This window comes from Pinus tabuliformis, chromosome Q, assembly GCF_031772625.1.
Source record: "Pinus tabuliformis cultivar Carrire ecotype Pingquan chromosome Q, CPIR1, whole genome shotgun sequence".
Lineage (NCBI taxonomy): Eukaryota > Viridiplantae > Streptophyta > Pinopsida > Pinales > Pinaceae > Pinus > Pinus tabuliformis.
This window is the reverse complement of record NC_142296.1, coordinates 557,817,250-557,835,507: the sequence shown is the minus strand read 5'-3', so window position 1 is coordinate 557,835,507 and position 18,258 is coordinate 557,817,250. Positions and strand designations below refer to the sequence as shown.

At 36.2% G+C, this 18,258-nt stretch overlaps 1 protein-coding gene across 1 annotated transcript in view; it reads left to right on the top strand.

Moving 5' to 3' along the window:
• The window catches only part of LOC149220653 (Transducin/WD40 repeat-like superfamily protein), a 303,099-nt gene that overhangs the window by 109,326 nt on the left and 175,515 nt on the right, over window positions 1-18,258 (top strand). The window contains exons 8-12 of the mRNA XM_089384847.1: window positions 554-652; window positions 999-1,115; window positions 1,241-1,356; window positions 1,487-1,586; window positions 11,513-11,868. Coding sequence (XP_089240973.1) covers window positions 554-652; window positions 999-1,115; window positions 1,241-1,356; window positions 1,487-1,586; window positions 11,513-11,868 — 788 coding nt within the window. The remainder of the gene's footprint in view (window positions 1-553; window positions 653-998; window positions 1,116-1,240; window positions 1,357-1,486; window positions 1,587-11,512; window positions 11,869-18,258) is intronic.

Genomic DNA, 18,258 nt, shown 5'->3' with positions numbered 1-18,258 from the left:
TTCTAGACAAAATTTCTGATTTGTAACCTTGCTGAAAAGACTATCTCCTCAAGAAAATATTGCTGGGTTTTCTCCCAAGGTTGGGTTTATTAGTCGAAATTTTTTTGTGTCTATTGTGCATGGCTGTCTTTCTATGATCTTTACCATTTCTGCTGCATTTACTGTTGAGATGTTCTGTGTATAATTTTTCAATGATAGCAGTGGCATAAAAATACTGTTTGAAAATCATTAGGAAGTAATTATCAGCCAGAAAATTGTATTCCACTGCACTTGCCATAGAATTTCAACACTTGTCACTTTATTCTCAATGAAAGTGTAGAGGAAGCATTTTATGCCAGAAAAGAAGAAGAAAATATGCCCAAGTATCTTAAGTTTTAACCACTAGGATTTAAACACAAGGCATTTCTAATTGAGCTGATACTGTAATGCTTATCATTTGGTAAAAGCATTGGTTCTAGTTTTTTTTCTTCACATATTCAGGCCTTCAGAAATGAAGATAAGCATTCTTGTGCTTTTTGTAGTTGTTGACTCTTGGTTTTGTGTCTTACAACAGACGCTTCTTGTTTCTGGTGCTAGTGATGGGTTACTTGTTCTCTGGAGTGCAGATCATGTGCAAGATTCTCGTGAAATTGCACCAAAGCATAGTCTTAAGGTAAAAGTCTTCTCGTTTTCTGAATTCTTTTAAGCATACTTGAATGTGAACAATGGATACTATCCTCATACCCTGGGATCCTAAAGCCTCGGAATTAGTTTTGCTTTTTGTAGTTGTATGCCTGTTTATCGTATATAGATTTAAGAAGCATGTTGTAGTTTGCAGATTCAAACTTAAAATCTGAGTTTTTCAGTATTCTGGGGTTTTTATTATTCTTGTACTATGTCCATGCATCTGAGAAAAATATTTCAAGTCACTGGCATTCTACTCATCTCAGATTTAATGTTTGAACTTGTTATGGAAAATATCTTAACTTGTGGTGATTTTATCCATGTTCTCATCTTAGGCACATGATGGAGGTGTTTTGGCTATTGAGCTTTTAAGAGTTTCAGGTAGTGCTCCAGAACTGATTACGATTGGTGCAGACAAGACGCTTGCCATTTGGGATACTATATCATTCAAGGTACTTTAATTGTACATTATGAGAGATAAGCCTGGAAATTTTGCAACTGTGGATGTTATTGTGATGGAAAGTAAGTTAAAAGAGTTTTTTGTTTTTGTTTTTTGTTTTCTCTGTATCCTGTACAGGAAGTCAAACGAATTAAGCCAGTTGCAAAGCTCACTCCTCATAGTGTTGCATCTTGGTGCCATCCTCGGGCCCCCAACCTTGATATTTTAACATGTGTTAAGGACTCTCATATATGGTAAGTGGTATCGCTTATTGTCCAAGGAGGAAAAACTGTTCAAGATGCTCGTTCATTTCTATAATTGTATGCATGTTTTATCTGACTTTGGAATTTCATCTGTTGTTTTATACCATTTGATTTATTACAGGGCCATTGAACATCCAACATTTGCGGCAACAACAAGACCACTCTGTGACTTGTCTTCTCAAGTCCCGATAAGCCTTCTTGCACCAAACAAGAAACTGAAGGTTATATTTCTTTTTCTCTCATTAGAGATGTTCTTTTTTTAGTGATTTATCTAGAGCAAATTATGTTAATCGACATAGTAACCACAAGCCATATAGTCCATTATTGTTCATGAGTGGGCATCCCTTGATGGCTTTATCCTTAAATACAACGTAATCAGTTGCCTTGCCTAAAATCACAAGAGATGATGGGTCTGATCCATGACTGGGTTAGCAATGGGACGGCGGTATCTAATCAGCTCAGTAGTTAAAGTTTTCCATCTTTCATACTCAACATAATCTGCCTGGTTGTAACAGTATCTTCAATGTGGTTTGATTGGAGGATATGTATCTTTACTGGAGACTTAACATTCAATACTAGAGTTAGAAATACACGATTTTTCGAAAGTGAAAATTTCATTGCCACCACAATGTATTGTGGAGAATAATTACCTGAAGGCCAAAGACATTGGTCTTTAGAATAATGCCTGTCATTATGTTCAGAACATGCTGGAGTAGGAAGAGGCAGTTCTCTGGGACTGATGTTTACATTTATCATACTTGATTAAACCTGTGGCTTTGTTGCAGCACCTTTGATTTGGTTCGATAGAAGAGGTTTCTCACTGTACTATGTAGCTTATTCCATTGTAGAGGATATTACTTTTCACATCAGGGTTTACAAACAGTGTTTGTTAAGAAGTGAAAACTCTCTTGTAGTGACACGTTTTATGCACCAAGCTCTATTTACCTGAAGTGAGTGCAAAACTGTATGACATAATAAGTCGACCAGTTTTCATATGGCATGGATGTGTTTTACACATCCATTATGAAAGTAAGAACATTCTAAATAGGAATAAATGGTAGTCTTGTTGTGAAGCTTTGACAACTTATGTAAGTAGAAACGTGTTCCTGAAACAGAAAAAGGCGTAAATGGCCTGGAAATCTTTCCTTCAGGGAATGCCTGAAAATGGTTCTTATATATTTACTGGTAGTTTCCAATCTGAAACAGTTATAATAATGTTGACACAAATAAATGCATGCGTGTGTGGATCATTCAAAATTGTGTAACATGCAATTGCTATTATGCTATTGGTATTAGGCTAGCCCCGTGTTGTATTTGTTGTAACACTACATGGCATATCTATTATTCTCTCCATATATGTCTGGTCATCATGTTGTGCATTCATTCTGCTATGGAAAACACCTACATGGTATTGGAGTGGGATTGGGACATGGGAGTGAGAAACACTGAAAGTCTGAGTCAGTTGGGATTTTCTGTTGATTACATATATCTGTAATCAAAGGAAAGTTTGGATACATATATCTGTTGATTACCTTAAAAGGGCATACATAATTTTTAAGTTCTGTAAGGGCAATTAAATTGTATTTAAAATCAAAGAAGCTGTACAGGCATGGCCTGAGAAGTGGCATGAGGAAGAGGACTGCAAAGAGATTTGAGCAACAGAACCGGACTCGCCATTGAACCGGTAGAACCCCCCTTTTTAAAAGGGCAATTAAATTTATTTAAAATCAAAGAAGCTGTACAGGCATGGCCTGAGAAGTGGCATGAGGAAGAGGACTGCAAAGAGATTTGAGCAATGTTATCAGAACCGGACTCGCCTTTGAACCAGTAGAACCCCCCGGTCAGAACTTGACCGGAACCGGTAGAAAAACTGGACCAATAAACTGGTCAACGAAAAACACATACATATTGAAATTTTAAAGAAAAACACACACACACACACATATATTCATGTGCATCCATATGAATTCAAACCATTTATACACAAATAAGCAAAAGTTCTCTTTTGTATGGCATGCAAGGGTGCACATAACCAAAATAGCACCGAGTGCAATCTGTCTCTAAACCAAAAATACATCAACAAACAAACTCCACATGGCCTCTAGCATCCAAAAAAAATCATGCTACAACAAATACCTTCATATCATCAAAGTCATTGCCTATATCGGGATCTTCGTCATTAATATCACCCTCTAAGCATTAAAATAAAATAGAAAAAGCATAGCATGTCAAGTCAAGGTTTTGTTTGAGTGATGGTTAATTTTTTTAGTAGGCTCATGATAAAGGAGTTCGACAACCAATGCCACTAACATCAAACTACATAGAGGGCTTGGTGCTCTTGAATGAATACTAGTTCCATACCCTTGTAGTATGTACATAACAAAGTCCAATGGAGCGTTACAATTACCCCAATCCTAAAACCCTGGAAAATTGTTAAGTCATTGGATTTTGAGTGAGATCTAAAATTCTACTTTCTGCATGTGAAATTCAAGGATGTCAAAACCACTGTCAAACATCCTGAGTCATTTCATGGTAATGTTAAAAATTTAAGTAAAAGGATGAAAATGAAAGAGAAATGACACTTTTACTTCAAGAATTTAACATTACCATGAATTGCATAGTAGTAGTAGGGAAATATGGTCACATACTAGGCTTCCCATGTCATAAATGATTGTTTTTTGAAAAAAATAAGTTCAAAGGGTCCTTGGCCACAGTGTACAAAACTGGCTGTTCAATGAAAAAAGGTTGGTTCGGTAACAAACTGGCTGGTTTCATACAAGAACTGGCCAAAAGCAGTTCAGTTCCCTAGTCCAATTTGGTTTTGTCCTCAAACTGGTCAAATTAGCCAGTTCAAACTGGTTCGGTCCGGTCCTCATAACACCATATTTGAGAAGGACAACCTACCACCTTTGAAGATGCCTTTTCGAATTGGTGATTTCAACAATCAATGAGGATGCATGAATAGTGCTTCAATAGCCTTACCATTGGACAAAGATGTCTTGAGAGGTATATGAATGTTGACCCATGAAGAGAGTTGAGACAATGGCAAGCGCAACACAATAAACAATCTAGAAATCATTTTGTCACGCTAATACAGAAAAACAAAACCTATGAAACTATAGTAGTAAACATTACCTGTGGAAATGCATTTCCAGAGTGGCACATTGAGGTGAAAACTTATTTGTTGAATGGGATGAAAACATCATTAAGGCAACCTTCTTCGACTAGCTTTACACTAGGACAAAGATGCCATCAACAAGCTAAGAAATATATGCTCATTTTTTGACTTGCTATTGCTTAACTGCACCCATATTAGAAGATAATTATTGCTTAACTACACCCACATCAGAAGATAATGAAGACACCCAAACCAACAAGAGTTCTTTGTGATCACTGTTATCCACCAAAATGGGTAATCCCATTTCTCCTGTCTTGGATAGCCAACCAAGCTAGCAACCTTACAAAAGTGTTCAATGATGATAATATGCCACATTCCTCCACCATTTTCACTGGTCATGCACCTCTTACCATTTGACATTCCTCTTGAATGAGGGTGGGCTACCATTTGGCAGGTACTTTAACCATTTTGCAATCAAGTGCTTTTACTTAATGATTTGGGCTTTTTAACAAGGTGATCTGGATGATTGACTGATCTTAACTATAAACTTGTTGTCTCACCTTACCAAGGGTTTAGTGTTTATCCCTAGTTTAGTGGGACCTCCTCCAAGGCCTTAGAGCTATAAGAGGTGTACTACTTGGCAAACTTGGATTGAAGTAGCATGTCCATTACCATTCCACGCTTAACATCTCTCATCATTCCCTTGATATGACATCCAGCCTTAGGGTTAACTGTCATTGGTTCATTGGGATTTGACACACACACATTCACATCCTTGAGTAGGGCTGAAAAACTTTGCCCTGGAGGTTGATGTAGCTAAAAGAATGAAAAAACATTAGATGACCACAACAAAAGAAAAAGAGAAGTCAAAATTCAAAAGATGGCTGGGACATAATTAGCGTGTGGGCAAAATCCTAGCATGAGCTCTACTCCCTTTGTTAGCCATCACCTGATGCTTGAGCACTTGATGCTCCATCTCATCATAAGGAACCCTTGCATGTCCCAATCCCGATGAATGAAAAACTGACTCATTTTAAGGGGTAAAATAAACGCTATATCATAAAGAGCAAGCTTTGATCCTTGAGTTATGTATCATATAAAATCATTACCAAAAAGAAGTAGAAGGTGTCCCAGAGGGATGGATAAGGGCAAGCTGAGGAAATGGGTAACCCATGCCTCCATGATTGCTTCCTCCATTATATCTATACACTCAGGATGCAGATCTCTATCAACATGAGGGAGATGTCCCATAACGTTACATTTAAAAATAACAAAATAATACTTATATTAACAAATTAAAAAATAATAATAACAAAAAAAATCAATGTCAACTATAAATAAATAATTCAATTTCCACTTTAATTTTACATCAACTTTATCTAGAGAGATAAAGTAGTTTATTTATTTATTATTATTATTATTTTCGAGGAAAAAAAATGTAACTTTTCATTAATAAGATAAAATGTTACATGCCAGACGTGTCTTTGACGAACTCAAAAAACTGTCACTTCCTTGGATGGGCTGGATGAAGGAGCCAAAAAATATAAAATTTTAACAGCCTGTGTACATTCATAGTCATGAAAGATTTGCGCTGATCAGATCTGTCATAAATACAAGTCAGCAAAATATAAATGTCATCAAGTATCGGAAACTGATATATGAAACTAACAAAAAAAGGTCAGAAGCTGTCAAAAATTGCCCCCCATGCAGGACCTGCTATATGCATTTTGTACTTTATTGTTTATAAACTTAGAAATCTGCCAGTCTCCCACTGCCTGAGTAGCACGTTCGTTAGAGAAAGAGTCAGCAATTATGTTCCATTCTCTGTAAATATGGCAGCAAGAGACAAGATCAAAAGACTGTTTTAATAATAGGACTTCTTCTAGAATCAGACTGGGTGTGTGTATGTGCCATTTAGATATGCTGTTGAACCAGTTAATGGTAGTCATGGAATCGCCAAAAATCTGAAGCCTGTGAATGTTTTGTTCAATAGCAAAGATCAACAGTAACTTGAAGCTCATAAGTTTAGCAAAATTATTTGTGCTTGTGCCCAACCCGCTCTTGATTGTGAAGAAATGAGAGTTTGTAATGTAAAGTACAACACCTCCCCCACAAGCACCATTGGAGGATGCTGCTCCATCAAAATAAGCCCACAGAAAAGTGAAATCAATGAGTTTAGAGGACATGGGTCTTTGCCTAGGAGGGGATTCAGAGATGTACAACAAATCGAAATTTGCACATGCTTTTGCTGCTACTATATTTGGAGAGAGAGTATTGTCATTAAAGACTGAGTCATTCCGGGCCAACCATATTCCCCATGATAAAAGAAGAGGCAGGCTGCAGAGGGACTTTGGATTAATATTGACCCACCAACTTTGCCATGCTTCTGAGTAACTATTTCCTTGCCACTCACTCTGAATGTTATACACAGAATGAGCTTCAGACCGAACAACAGAAGAGAAGGGGCAATCCACAAATAAGTGATATACAGATTCTTCAGAATTCTTGCACAAGGGACACCATGAAGGACCACTGAAACCCCGTTTTTGTAGATTTTCATAAGTTGGTACTTTGTTCTCCAGTATACACCACTTGAATATTGGAGACTTTGCAGGGGATGTGGTCTTCCATAGCTTCTTCCACCACCATGCCTCATGATCAGGCTTCCAACGGGCATTTATGAATAAATAACCAATTTTGAGAATAAATTCCTCTGGCCAATTTTTGGAGAATAAATTCACTTTTTAGTATGGGGAGATATGTAATCCCTTTACTATATAATATGGAGTTTACAGATGGCATGTAAAAATAATATTATTGATATTGCATGATGTGTAATCACATCATGCATTCAATGTTTAATTGACATGTAATATTTAAAACAAAAATATATTAATAACAAAAAAATATTTTAGTGTTAGCCATAAATAAAATATTTCGATGTCCATATTAAGTAACATAATTTTATATCAACTTTACATAGAGAAAAATAAAGTAATTAAATTAAAAAATTTCTTATATTTTCACTTTCCATTATGAGAGAGGTGTAATTTATTCCATTGATAACATTTAAAAAATACTAATAACAAAAACTGTTTAATGTAGGTTATAAATCAAATATTTCAATATGCATTGTTGAGTAAGATTTTAACATCAAATGTACAAGAGCAAAAGTTCTTATTCCATTTATAGGTGCTTTCTAATTCAAGGTATAAGGGAGATTTGTAAGATATATATATATATATATATATAGAGAGAGAGAGAGAGAGAGAGAGAGAGAGAGAGAGAGAGATCAAATTTCTCAAGGTGCAAACCTTTTTTGAACTTAAGAAGAGGTTTGCATTTTGAAATATTTGATCCTTAGCCAGCACACTTAGCCATGGAGTCATTCATCTCCGTTGCCACTTATTTTCACTAACACCTATGAATTGAAGGGTTGATTTTGGAAATGCCACCTCCCGTTAGGGGATGGAAGCACCTAATAAGGTTGAGTACCTAATCACTTCTACAAAGGTAGGGAACACTTTTACGGGATCTGGTCTTCCTAATTTTTTATCACTCAAATATACTCTATCATAAGACTACAAGTTACCATAAAACTAGTTTTACATTATCCTTACAATTACTAAATAGAAGTGATATATCCAAGTGCTAATTTTACATTATCTCTACAATTATGAATGGGCTAGAATGATATATATTATATCCTAATTGTAAAAATCTTGCTTGTAACATTAGTGAGTAATTAGAAGAGGCCAGATGGCAATTATGATCAGAGGTTTTCCCTCTACTTTGGGACCTCATCTTTCGTGTATATTCATTCAGGTTTGAGAACACAATTCTTTGTAGGCATCAAAATTTTGAGCCATTTTTATGGAAGTAGTGTTGATGAATATCCATTTTTTGGAAGGTAATATTCTTCTTGACTTCTAGATAAAGTATGTCTCCAAATAGCATATGGATCTTTCTTTGACTACACTGGAGGGAAAGAAGAGTTGGACAATTCGAGGAAGTAACATTTCTTGTTTTAATCATAAAAGGGCATATCTTTGTATGTGTTTTTGTGCTTAAAATTATTCATGTTTTGCAATTTAAAGTCAACTGGAAATGCTTGAAGAATTTGCCGGAAACGGGGATCCCCGTTTTCAAAACGGAAACTGGTACATTCCTTGTCCGAAACAATGTGAAAATGTTTTTGTGCTATTTCAAAAAATTGGAAACTTCGGATTTGGAATTGGATACGTTTCCAAGGGTTTTAATTTTTTTGGATCAGTTTCCAGAAATTTGGAAATGGATCCACGAAAATCATGATCAGAATCCACCTTTAAAATGTTAAAAAGCGTGAAAATTTGTATAGCCAATAATAAATAATAAAAATGAAGAAATCAGATTTGCAAATAAACTTACTATAAACGTAGTGTCATAACATCTCTTCTAAATCTTTAGAAACAAGAACACTCCATATATTTATCAACGATTCTTACTACTAAAAAAAAAGGATGTTCAAAAATACAAACAGAAGGGTTTGATGAATGAAGGGTTACAGAAGGGTTTGATGAATGAAGGGTTATAGAAGGGTTTGATGAATGAGGGTTTCCAGAAGGTCTTCGTAAAGAGATTTATTGGAGAAATTAATTTTTAGTTCGGTTAAGGTTTTGTTAATTGTCATTGATTTTTCTCTTGATTTCATAAATCCCTCCAATATAACAAATCTTCTCTAGCCAATTTTTTGCCTACATATTGTCAAGAGACCAAGCTGATGTTGAGAAGATTGAAATTTTCAAATAGGTCTTGACGGAATATCCCAATGATCTCATGGGCCTTTTAATTGAATTGCAAGGAAGATACCATCTGCCATGCATGACACGTTCTTTGAAGGAGTTGGACCCGAAAGCACAATGGCTGTAGCATTTCTAATTGCATTACTAGTGATGATGATAATATGTTGAATGTTATAGTAATCACTAATGATGATGACAATGTTTATGCTAAATTGATGATGATGATTCTATATTTTTAGATATAGAATCTAGATTCTAATAGATGAATGATAATATGAATTTCTCATATATGTGTGTGTGTGTGCTGTTTCCTTGCCGTATCTATTTCAAACCCCATATCCGTATCCGTTCCTGTATCCGTTTCGATGCAACTTAGATGTAGGTTATAAATCAAACATTTCAATATGCACTGTTGAGTAAAAGATTTTAACATCAAATATACAAGAGCGAAAGTTCTTATTCCATTTATAGGTGCTTTGTATTATATATATATATATATATAGAGAGAGAGAGAGAGAGAGAGAGAGAGAGAGATCAAATTTCTTGAGGTGCAAACCTTTCTTCAAGTTTTGAACTTAAGAAGAGGTTTGCATTTTGAAATATTTGATTCTTAGCCATCACACTTAGCTATGGAGTCATTCCCCTCCGTTGCCACTTATTTTCACTAACACCTATGAATTGAAGGGTTGATTTTGGAAATGCCACCTCCCGTTAGGGGATGGAAGCACCTAATAAGGTTGAGTACCTAATCACCTCTACAAAGGTAGGGAACACTTTTACGGGATTTGGTCTCCTAATTTGTGATTACTCAAATATGCTTTATCCTAAGACTACAAGTTATCATGTAACTAGTTTTACATTATCCTTACAATTACTAAATAAAAGTGATATATCCAAGTGCTAATTTTACATTATCTCTACAATTATGAACTAGCTACAACGATATATCCTAATTGGCTAGAATGATATATCCTAATTGTAAAAATCTTGCTTGTAACATTAGTGAGTAATTAGAAGAGGCCAGATGGCAATTATGATCAGAGGTTTTCTCTCTATTTTGGGACCTCATCGTTTCATTCAGGTTTGAGAACACAATTCTTCGTATTCTTGAGCAATCATAGTTTCCTTGAGTTTTTATTGTAGATGTTGGTTGAGTCTTTTTATCGTGCTCCATTCTGTAGGCGATCAAAATTTTGAGCCATTTTTATGGAAGTAGCGTTGATGAATATCCATTTTTTGGAAGGTAATATTCTTCTTGACTTCTAGATAAGGTATGTCTCCAAATAGCATATGGGTTTTTCTTTGACTATACTGGAGGGAAAGAAGAGTTGGACAATTCCAGGAACTTCCATTTTTTGTTTTAATCATAAAAGGGCATATCTTTGTATGTGTTTTTGTGCTCAAAATTATTCATATTTTGCAATTTGAAGTTAAAGCAGTGTATGGAGCTATGTTAAAGAAGGGATTAATGATGGACAAGTTTCACTAGAGCAGCAAGTTATGGAAGTTAGTTTGTTGTTTTTCTGAGAACTCTGGTAATTGCATAATTACGGATCATTTTCCCATAGAAAGATTAAGTATTCCAGGTGGTTATAACCATGAAACCATCATCTAACAACCCAAACTGTCACCAGAAACAGCAAGTGAAACCATGAAACTATCATCTAACAATCTCAAACTATGATGAAAAACAGCAAGTGACTTTAAGGATCTTTTCCTCTGAATGATAACTCGAACCTAGATATAAGTTGAACTCTAAGTTTCGGCAGTTCTATGCTTTTTTGGCTGAGCCAGAATGTTCTCTGGTGTTAAGAAGAAAAACAATAATGGTAAGCTCTTGAATGTAGATTAACCTGACCTAGAATACCTCATGAAGCTCAATTCCTTGTACAATTAAATGATATTAGAAATTGGCAACTATATGCCTGCCCATTTTGATTGATGTAAATTTATGCGGCCAAAGGATGTCAGGACCACAGCCTGTTATATATCTATTTGAAATGTTATATGGTAACATAATTGTAAAGCACAGGATTTACTCAATACATTATATCTAGATTTTGAATATTTGGTTGGCATTTATTGTTGGCATGCATGATTAAATAGTGGCAGTTAAACATTGTAATAATCCAATATTTAGGTGCATCACCATGTTTGATATGTATGCATCAAACCTAACTTTTCAGTGATCAAATTTTCTTCCATATAATGTTAGGCAAGTCTAATTCAATTAGAGTTTTTTATGCAGGCATACTGTATGGTTGTTCACCCACTGCAACCACACCTAGTTGCAACTGGTACAAGCCTCGGTGTTATTCTCAGTGAATTTGATGCAAGGTCTCTTCCAGCGGCAGCCCCTCTCCCAACTCCATCTGGGAGTAGGGAGCACTCTGTAGTATTTATGGCTGAAAGGGAGATAAAGTTATTGAATTTCCAGCTTTCTAATCCAGTGAATCCATCATTGGCAAGTTCCAATTCTGTATCAGAAGCAGGAAGGTTGAAAACAGATTCTTCAGAAGCATTGCAGGTCAAGCAATTGAAGCGCCGTGTTGGCCCAGTTACGCATGATGCATATTCATGTGTTTCTGTCAGCAGTTCAGGAAAGTAAGTTAATTTCCAAGGCCTGTTCAAAAAATTATTTAAGTTTGTATAAAACATTATATATGGTCAACAATAAAGCGATTGTAGACTGTAGTTTGTATCCAAAAGGTCCACATGGACATCTGTGCATTCATTAGGTTGTCACTGGGGCAAATATAAGTCACCCAAACTAGAGATATGCTGTAAACAAATCCCTCACAAGAGCATTATATAATGGGTAAGTTGATGATCAATTTACATTGTTCTCAATGTGACATCTCTTGGCTACAGGAGCCATAAACGGTCCACATAAAGAAACACTGAAATTGTTAGTTAAAACTGAAACATAAAATCTAATGAAATATGCAAAGACGTTAAATATGAATAATTTCACTCTTCCCCACTTTGCATAAATTCAAAGTGTAAGGAACTTTAGCTTCAAATTTCAATGACATACTGGCCAGTGAATGAAATTGTGAGATCAAAGTGCGCAGTAGTGACTACTTTGTTGCATTGAACTGCTGTGGGCTCTCAATTTTATATTGAGCTGAGGAAGCTAAGAGTTCAAATGTAACTCTGTGCTTATTAGGAACCAATGTTTTCACTGTGGCTTTGGAAGTCCACTCCTGGGTATAATGTAATTTCTCTTCATGCTATTTCTTGTGAGTTTATGAAATCAGCTCAAGAGTCATCTAGTCCAGCTTCTCTTCTTGTTCTCTACTCTGAAACAAACATGTAATGTTAGTTGATCTCTTGATAAGTTTGATATACTATGCTTCATATTGTAGTGCCTCTTGTCACATTATTTGATGTGATTTTTAGTCTTACACCTAGGAATTATTTGTGCGCATCAAAAATCCTGAATATTAATTCTTTGTGCGTGGTTTAATATTTTAGAATATTGGTCGTCCTTTAGCTGGCCAATGATTTATTTCCCCAGTTATTAGCTTTATTTCTCCAATTTAGGAATCAGAATAATGCTCCTGCAGGTATTCAGCTGTTAGATAAGGTGTAAGTTGAAGATCTGTCCTGTCATCTTGCTGAACCTTGGCAGTTATCTTTAGCAATGTTGCGAAAATCGCGATCGGGATTAAATCGGCGAGGGGAAAAAATCGGGAAAAAATCGTAAAATACAAAAATATTCATTTTTTTCAAATTTTTAATATCTAAAGCATCTACAACATAAAATAAATACATTGACACATAAATATGATAAAAGAACTAATATATAAGATGTGTAATATCATTTGTAGTGCTACATCACACATAATACTGAATCATGTCCTGAATAGTAAGTCCTGACTCCTGAGTCCCAACTCAACCTCAAAATATCAACAAAAAATATAATAATGTATCTCATATCATGAGTCATAATGTCATATACAATTAAATGAACTAAATAACTAATACTACTGATTTCCTCTGCCCCTCTTGCGAGAAAATGCAATAGCTTTCCCTTTCCCTCTAGATGTAGATGCCGATGGAGTTGGCAGTGGACTCTGCTGTGCTCTAGAAGCTGAAGAACTAAGAGCTACCGGAGGTAGACCATGCCCTCTACTAGTGGCAAGGGTAGCCTGTGTAGGTGGTGTCACCTTCTCCTCCTGTTGCTCCTCCTCCTCCTCTATGCCTTCCACTACCTCCTGCTCTAACCAATCATCGGCAGACTCCATGAGAGACCTCTTGGCCTCAACCCTCCATGCAGTAGTGGTGCCAATTCCATCCAATGAGATGGCCTCCATATCAGGTATCCTCTCAAGTTGCCTCACCCACAATCGAAGATTGTGGTAGACGTAGACCATGTCATTAAGTTGCTGGGACTCCAACTTGTACAAAGATCATAAAATAATAATTATAAAAAAATTATTATTTAATGAATTCAAAAAATTAATTGGAAATTTGGAATATTTTAAGTTTTAAGTTTAACCTGTTGCGCTTCTTGTTGTGTATATTTTTAAATACGCTCCAGTTGCGCTCGCATCCTGAGGAGCTACATGTTTGGCTGAGGATTCGAATGGCAAGCTTTCGCAGATGGGGTACTCTGGCACCATAGCGAGTCCACCATGCATCTACAACAAAATTACAAATAAGATAAACATAAGGAAAAAATGAAATTTGAAAGTTGAAGCAAAGTATGAAGTTATGAATTTGAAGAGACAATGAAATTTGAACAAACTAAAAAATGCTTGGCATTTTATGCTTCCTATCAACCACAACCCTCTCAAAACTAAATGTGCCACCTGCCATCCTGTATATCTCCATTTCCTTGGAGATTTCTGCACGTTCTGTTGGAGATCGCGCCATCATCTGAACACAGATTAAGAATCCATCCATGATCTCAGCATCAAATAAGAACCCACATGGGTAAGAAAATGTGGGGTTCAGGTAGATCCTTGTAGCATGAATGGGACGATGGAGTGTGTTGTTTTATCTTTCATCAATCACTTTCCATAGGAGGAGTTGTTTCTAAAACCCATCATCTCCTTTATCACCATAGTAGGCCCGAATGAATTCTTTGGCCTTGTCCATGGCCTTATATAAATAGCCCATTGTGGGCTTCTCACCATCAACTAATTAAAGAACCTTTACCAAAGGTTCAGTAACGTTGCACACCTCCTGCACTCCAACCTAGAAGTTTTCCTGGTATGAAACTAATCTACATATGGCTTCTCCCTCTAGTTTGCGGTTAAATGTCAAAGCATGCCACTCATCTAAAAGAAACATTCTCTTCACATCCCACATAGAATTCAAGAGGGATTGAAGAGATATGAAATTGGTGGCAAACCATGTAATGGTGGGGTGCACCAACTCCTTGTTATTGGTGAATTTTCTCATCAAGCTAAGCACAGATACATGATTATATATAAATTTTGTAATGCTTTTTGATGAGTCAACAATATCTTTGACAAAGGGAATTTTCCTTTTTCCTCCAACATCAAATCAATACAATGTGCAGCACAAGGTGTCCAAAATAAAGTAGGATGCCTCTCCATAAGCATCTTGCTAGCAACAACATAATTTGCAACATTATCCGTTATGACTTGGACAACATGTTCTGCACCTACCTCCAAAGTAAACACATCCAACAAATCACATATAATTTTGCATCTTTGATATGTGAAGATGCATCAACAAATTTCATAAACATTTTCCCCTTAGGACAATTAACCAAGAAGTTTATAAGGGTTCTCCCCTTTTGGTCGGTCTAACCATCTGACATCACAGTGCATCCTGTTTGTGCACATGATGACCTAAACTCCTCCAATCTTTTGGTGCAGTCAACTTTTTCATCTTGAAGAATGCGGCCTCTAAAGTCATCATAATAAGGGATTCTGTACCCTGGGCCAACAATTGCAATAGCATCAACAACAGGCTAGAAAAATGGATTATTCCTTACAACGCTGAAAGGAATATCACTCCAAAGGAGTAACTTGCCAAACAACTTGTCAGCTTGTTCTTTCTCCTTTTTTGAAGCATTGAAGTGATAGATGGTTGTGAATTAGCGTGGTTCTAGGAACAAAAAATGATAAGGTAGCTACAAGGTTGGTTGTAGACATTGATGCTAAAGTAGAACCAGTGCCACTTCCATATTCACATCCTAACACACTCTTTGCTAGTTGCTTCTTCAGATCTGCTTTGGTCACTTTGTTTTGCTCTATTTCTTCTAATGATCTCATGGCTCTTCGGATGATTTCCGCATTTGTATTGGTGCAAGGCCCTACATCACGTCCAGGGATTTGTGATACTTCAATCTATAAACCCCCTTTGACATATGCTGCCCACACAATTTGCAAGACAAGTTTATTCTATCAAACCCTCCATCGGGTTCACCAAATTCCCACAGAGGGTCCAATTTCCTTGGCATGTTTGTAACTTTGTTGAACTCTTGAGTTTTAATGTAAGATGAAGTTTGAAGTTGAACCTATGGCACAATAAAAATTGCAAGTTAAAAAAGATAAAAAATTACATGCATGACACAACACATTGAATCTTTGAGAAAAAAAAAACCTCAACTCAATTCAACAATAATAGAAAAAATGCACATTCAAACCCAATAAAAAATAATGCAAAAAAATAAACCACAAGAAAAAATTAAACTAATAAATTTAACAATCAAGTTTTTGCATTTTTGACCAAAATGAACCCTCTCCACTCTATGCAATAAAAATGAAAAAAAAACACCATCAAATCCACTCAAAAATCATTGATAATCAATGGGTTATAGAAACCCAATTAAAAACAAGAAAAAAACCAAAACAAAATGGCCAAATTTGGTCAAAACACGAAGTTATCTTGCTTGGGATGCTAAAATCTCCCGTTTTTCTCCTCAGCCCTAGTAGACACCTTTCTCTCCTCCTCAACTCTCAAACAAGTCCGCTGTCTGCTAAAAATGAGAATTAAAACTCATCAATTTGCTTATAAAATGCGCTGTCCCGGGGGGTCGCGATTTTTTCCATTCGAAGGAGAAAATTGCGATTTTTTTCGGAAAAAAACTTTGTAAAAATTGGGCGATAATATCGTCTGAGTAAAAAAATCGCGATTTTCACAACATTGATCTTTAGCAAGCCCCGTGTCTTGACAACTGAAGTGTTCAGTTTTGGTCGTGCTTTCATCTCATCTCATATTTGGTTTGGCATCAAAACTTGAAGATTGGTTCTTTTGTTGCTAGTATATGTTCAGGCTCAAAAAAGTTATATTGCAGAAAGCATTGGCTACCTTCTTTTCCACTGTTTGATGTTCTCTTGTACCCTTGTGTGGCTTGAAAAACACCAGCATTGTCAAGATTATTCTATCAGGGGATTCCTCCCTTATCATGGATATCAATAATATGCCCACTGCCCAGTAGTGTTATTGAACTTTTGATTTTTTTGTTCTCATATTAAACTTACATTCAATCTGTTCAAGCCTTCATGTACTTAGGAGTAGTCTCTGAAGGCTCAACAAAGATGGATCAATTTATTAAGTTCTAGAGAGTGTTGCAAATTGGGTTCAACTCTCATCGTGTCTTTCGCGACATGGACTAACTGCCTCTCGTGGATGATAACTTTGGCAATTGTAGCGGAGACTAATGCCCGCGAGTTTTGATCTAACGGCTATTATGATTCCAACAAGTGGTATCAAAGCAACAGGTCTTGAGTTCGAAACTCACCCTGCTCGCACTGGGCGGGGGATGGGGGTGGGAGATTGTTGGACATTGGGTTCAACACTCCCCATGTGTTTCGCGACATGGACTAACCGCCCCTTGTGGATCCTAACTTTGGTGATTGTAGTGGAGACTAATGCCTGCGGGTTTTGGTCTAACGACAATCATGATTCCAACAAGTGGTATCAGAGCATTGTTGAATGATGTTGTCATTGATGCCAACATTAGTCCTTGAACACTCTTAATATTTGTATGGATTACATTGATTAAAGTTCCAATGGTCTAGTTGTTCTGGAAGCCCACATACCTAATCATATTGCCCCACACTAGTTGAAGGCTTTGAGGATAAATATCAGAGAATTTGCTCTCATAATCATCTTCATTTGATTCTCCTCATCATGCTGATTCCAACGATAAGTGGCTTATCACATGAGTCCTCTCCGATGAGGAGATATGTCTTCTTAAATGTTGGAGCCCCATTTAGTGGTCACGGATCCCCAAAGTGTTGGAAAATGTAACTATGTTTGGTCTTCAATAATGTACTTGAGTCATCATGTAATGTACTTTGAAAAGAATAAAGAAAAGAATTATTATTATTATTATTACGACTTATTAAAGCATGGGTTTCATGCTTGGGTCACCATGTTTTAGGTCAATGTCTTCATTGAGGACTTTTAGGATTTATTCCGAGTCAACAGAGTCATTGTACTTTTAAAGAGACCCTTCTTAGGCTTTTGATTCATAAGTCAAATATGATTTATGTAACCTCCACACCATGTTGGCCTAGAAGAAGATCAAGTTAGCCTAAGGACCCTATTCGACCTCACATGGATCCTATGAAGGCAAGCTCATCGAATTCATTTGAAGCATCATTCTTTTACACAAGTAAAAAATTAGGTGATTTTGTTAGCTCCTTTTAGAGGACATTGAAATAGTTTAGAAAACTGTACATCTCCAAATCATGACAGTTATAAACTATGTTGACCAACTATCCAAAAGATGAAATATAGCTGGGTTTTTGACTGATCATGCAATAACTTATATGGATGACATCTCATCTTCAATAGAATGATCCAAGACCACTGCCAGCATATCATTGTTCTCCTTCAATAACTTGTAAAGGCCGATTCACATGTTGGAAGGACGGTGTCTCTACTATCTGTATCAATTCAATTACAGCAGAAGGAGATTCAGATTGTTTTATGATTTCTTATGGTCTCTAAATATGGTGGAAATTATTTATTCAAAAGATGAGACAATTACACTGAGTGTGG